This window comes from Loa loa (assembly GCF_000183805.2).
Source record: "Loa loa unplaced genomic scaffold supercont3.181, whole genome shotgun sequence".
Lineage (NCBI taxonomy): Eukaryota > Metazoa > Nematoda > Chromadorea > Rhabditida > Onchocercidae > Loa > Loa loa.
This window is the reverse complement of record NW_018108361.1, coordinates 27,428-31,825: the sequence shown is the minus strand read 5'-3', so window position 1 is coordinate 31,825 and position 4,398 is coordinate 27,428. Positions and strand designations below refer to the sequence as shown.

Sequence of the window (4,398 nt, the reverse complement as noted above, 5' to 3'; positions counted from 1 at the left end):
GAGCATATTTGGGGGTGTAGTTTGTAACAAACATTACATTAGATTTTCCTTTGGATAAAGAAAAACTGTCAAAATCCGATTACAACAAAAGGCTCTGTTTGCAACATTAAGCGTTGCAATTAAGATTGGTTCTTAGAAAAAGAAATTTAGTTTATGAATGTGATTTGTTCCATAAAAAAAAGGAAAGGATGTGAACTTAGATAAAGATAACAAAGAAAAACGCATGAGACAATGAATTTGAGGAATGTAAAATTGGTTGAATGATTCATGACATTGTTACAAATTGTGTGATTGATTTGTACATTGGTTTATTTATTTTATTTTATTTGGAGCTTCGCGATATTCGAAATTCGCGACAAATAGTAAGTTTCCTGCAGTGAATATTCAAAATCCTATCAACGTTCATATCCAGTCGTGTGTTTCGTTCGAGGTAAATCCATACAACTTTTTATTTTTCGACAAAAGAGGCAGTATCTGTACAAAGACTTGTAACCCAATGAAAAGGCTAACCATTTTGTATTGAACTAATCAACTTATTACTCGTTATTACTGAACTTGAAACGACCAACAGTTTGTTTGAAAAACGCGTTTTCCTGAGACATGCTAACTCAGCTTGCGTGATACCACCAATAATGAAAATGATGGAATGAGTGCTGCGACCAACTGCTGGACGATCATCGCTCAGAATCGTTGTCCAGTCTCGCCAACTGTTTCGTATACCCGTTTCAATATATCGAACAATAACGGGTATGTAACCACTATAAGGATATGCTGTCGTTCCACATACCTTAATCAATACATAGTGGTGAACACATAATTTCTTCTTTCTTTTACTTTTCGAATTTTTTTTTGAAACGCATCACCGTAGAAACTTAAATACCGAACCACTTCAGACCAAACAAATTTGGTCAACTCAGCAAATAGGCATGGGTTGTAAGTGTAAAAACTTAATATTCCTTACCAGAAGTATCTTACTTAATTTTGCATCAAGCTTCTCAGTTCAAAAGCCCAAAATACTAACTATAAGCCGACTATCTTTGTTTTGTTTTTTTTCTTGAATATTATCCTTTTATATTCTGACATCCCAGACATTCTATCGACAACTTACATTGTGCTCTTCATCGACAAAACATGACAGTCGGTTACATGTTGTTTGGAAATCAAATGGAGCATATTCGCACTGGAAATTGTGTAGTTTCACCATCGGCGTGTGAAATATATGTTAAATTTAAATCATAAACTTTCCCAATTTTGTTTGATCTGAAATACTTACTTTTATTTTGCCATTCCTTTCCCACAAAAGTCCCGTTATTTGCAGTTTTATCCACAGTGACATATAATATCCACCATAGCTCTAAAACATATTTGATATTAATTTTACCATCATCGAGATATTCCTTTCACTATCTGAAAATGTGAAATCTACTGGACTTTGATGAACAAGAAATGATATAACGCTTATGAAGTACCTGGATGAAAAGTCGTTCATACGCACTAATGGTAGCATTCTTGAAACCACCAGCAACCATACACTGAAGTGCAATGAAACGCAAAACAATTAAAGGATTATATGCTTCTAGAATAAGATCTTCAACCTGCGGAATAACTCTGTCACCATATTCTCCTTGCATAATACCTAGAATAATTTTTGCAGTTTCGAAGCCATTAAATATGGAAGCATGATATTTTTATACAAAATTTTACAAATATCTTGAACAAAATTCAGTAAAAACTATTCCTGAAGTACACTACTGTAGAAAAAAAAGAAAAAAAGTTGGAAAATCCAAAATAAAAAATGAAAAATGAAAATCTAAACCATTACCAATCGCCAACTTCGGAAAGGTTGAGAATTGCAAATCATCGCGGATAAAACTCATCAGACGTTCGGCAACCAGTGTATGAGTGTCGGCATGTCTCTCACTTCCTTGCATGTCAAGTAATCTGCGAACAAAAACTTTGCTTTCCGCTACAGAATCACTCGGTGGATTTTCTTTTAATTTCTACAAACATTAATGAATAGGAGAAGAACAAAAGATACGGTGGGTGAATAAATAGTCGATATGCAAATCATGGCGGAATGGGCATCTGCAATAATGCTTGTTATATTAATGTATGCATTATTTTACGTAAATATATATGTGCTTACTTTTAAAATCTTACAAAATTTCACCGCAAATCACTAATTCAAACTCAAAAACAGCGCCAATAAATGTCACACGTTACAGCATTGAATAAAACATACTGCCCGCTCATCACGAAGCGTTCCAAGCGTTTCCGCTATTTGTTTTCCAACATCCTTGATATGAAGATCTCGAATCATTTTAAAAAGCGGATCGTGCAAGGGTATTTCCCCGGCAGGATCGGCTGAATCACCTGCGCTCTTTACTTTTGATGTCTTAATGTTACCTGAATAAAGTGTATACTTGCCCTCAGTTTCAGTAACGGAAAATCTGCAATACGTGTCGGGAAAAAAATAAAACAGGCCATGAGTGCTCACTCTACTTTTTTGGAAGGTTTCTCCTGAGATTTTGTTCTATGGTACTCATAATACTCATAATATTCTATGGTACTCATAATATTTGTCATTACCAAGTGACTGAAATTTTTGCAAAAGGTTCCTTGGCTACTTTATAACGAATAGAATTCATAATAACTGGAAGCGTTTAAATGCTTCAAAATTGCACTACTCGAATTTTCACCAAAAGCTACGAGCTAGGTATTTTTCTATCGAAGATGTGAAGGAGAAATATGTGATGAAATAACAGGAAGCAAAAGAAAATATGAAGGAGGAAAAGGAAGGAAAAAGAAAAAAAAAGAAAAAAATACTTTTTATAGGACCTGCTGTGATTTTCAAGAGTTGCTAAGCAAGGCTAAACGTAAAGCCGGATTTAAGAACTCATACTATCACCAAAGTTATTATTTAACAATTATTAATAAACATGCAGATGGAGGGATAATAAATCTCAGTTTATGGGGCAAGTGCACGAATGCAATAAATACATAGAAAATACAAAACCTGTGACACCCATATCGAATATTTCATCGACCAAACCAGCGTATGTTAACTGTATCAGAAGAGGTGTCAAAGGGTCGATCCACCTATCGATTAAGATAATATCAGATATTTGAAAATCGTTATGCTGAGATAAAACCTCCGTCTCCTCCTAAAATATTTCGCTTAACAGAAATTCTGAATTAAGCTCAAAATACAATGACGAAATACAACGTAAATGATTATCCTGAACCCGACAAAATTATGCAAAAATATTATTCACCTGAGTCCTCATTTTCTTTATAATTTCAACTACCTGCGCCGCCCATTTCCCTTTGCACCTTAAGTTGGGTAAACAGCCACTTAAAAGTTCAAGTTGTCGTACGGCTGAAGCGCACTTCTGTAATTCAGTCCAATCCTGAAATTCATTGAATCGACATTTCGGATAGCTAATGATATCAATATTGAAAACGAAAATATGAACTTTCCAATTAAACATTTCTTACGTTATCTAAAAGAAGCTTTGACGGTAAATTATCCATAAGAAGAGTAAGGAAATCATTGTAGAGCGGAAAGAGTCTCAACGGCAGTGATTCAAGTGTTTTCAAGAATGAGTTTGCTTCTCGGCTCTGTTTTAACGCCTCCCGAATCATGAATGAAGCTTCTGGAACTATCAAGGCGTGGTGCTGGCGATTATCCTGAAAAATACGCATTTCTTTGCTGCGGAGGAAGGATTATAATGTTAGTGACAACAAATTCGACATTAGCTAGATGTTGAATATACAGCAATTTTATTCAACAAGAAAAAGAAGGAAAAGTGCTAAGACCGCATTGCCAATACAATGCTGATGACGATCAATGCGACTGATAATATGTAAAGGAAAAACAAAAAAATAAGGAAAAAAGAAAAATGAGCTGCTTTCTTAGAAAGATAAATTTGGTTCGAAATAGATTGACAAAAAAGGAAAAGCAAAACAATGAGGTACATCATGTTATTCGTAAGTAATTATCCTTACAAATCGTTAATTGGGACTATAAAAATTACATTAGCGGATCGAGCATGTTTGAGGCATGTGATTAGTTTGTTGATTACTGATGAATTAGATGTCGATAAGATATACACGACATGATTATGCTCCGCTTGCGGTATTCTTGGTGAAAGATCCAGCTGTAGCATTGATACAACCTTGTGCTGTTTTAATTGTTCTGTTGTTGTCACCTACAAATTAAATTCAAGAGGATTTATTTTATCACCTACACTAAGCGATAAAGGAACCTAGCCTAAATTAGCAACAGAAATAAACTTGGTACTGTAAGCCTGTTCTTTACAAAAATTAATTAAACACTGTAAATTGTCAACCGTTACGACCAACTTCTGATGAAGGGAGAAACGTACTATTCTTTTT

The 4,398-nt window shown here is 34.5% G+C and overlaps 1 protein-coding gene across 1 annotated transcript; it reads right to left on the bottom strand.

Moving 5' to 3' along the window:
* Positions 1-435: 435 nt before the first annotated feature.
* LOAG_13004 (Sec1 family protein) lies at positions 436-4,220 on the bottom strand. Its single transcript, XM_020448634.1, has 10 exons — positions 4,038-4,220; positions 3,499-3,690; positions 3,276-3,410; positions 3,017-3,164; positions 2,243-2,406; positions 1,823-2,000; positions 1,470-1,636; positions 1,274-1,354; positions 1,109-1,180; positions 436-787 (listed from the first exon to the last, which is right to left on the bottom strand). Exons 1-10 carry the CDS (start codon positions 4,167-4,169, stop codon positions 506-508), a joined length of 1,551 nt encoding a protein of 516 aa, XP_020301240.1. The 5' UTR covers positions 4,170-4,220; the 3' UTR covers positions 436-505.
* Between the last annotated feature and the right edge of the window lie 178 nt (positions 4,221-4,398).

Bases quoted from the DNA above. Each gene is read 5' to 3' on its own strand.
- LOAG_13004 (XM_020448634.1), bottom strand. From the start codon at position 4,169: ATGCTACAGCTGGATCTTTCACCAAGAATACCGCAAGCGGAGCATAAT. The intron at 2,407-3,016 runs GTTTTGTATTTT...CACTTTATTCAG, and splicing joins ATTCGATATGGGTGTCACAG to GTAACATTAAGACATCAAAA. The intron at 1,355-1,469 runs GTACTTCATAAG...AATATGTTTTAG, and splicing joins ATGAACGACTTTTCATCCAG to AGCTATGGTGGATATTATAT.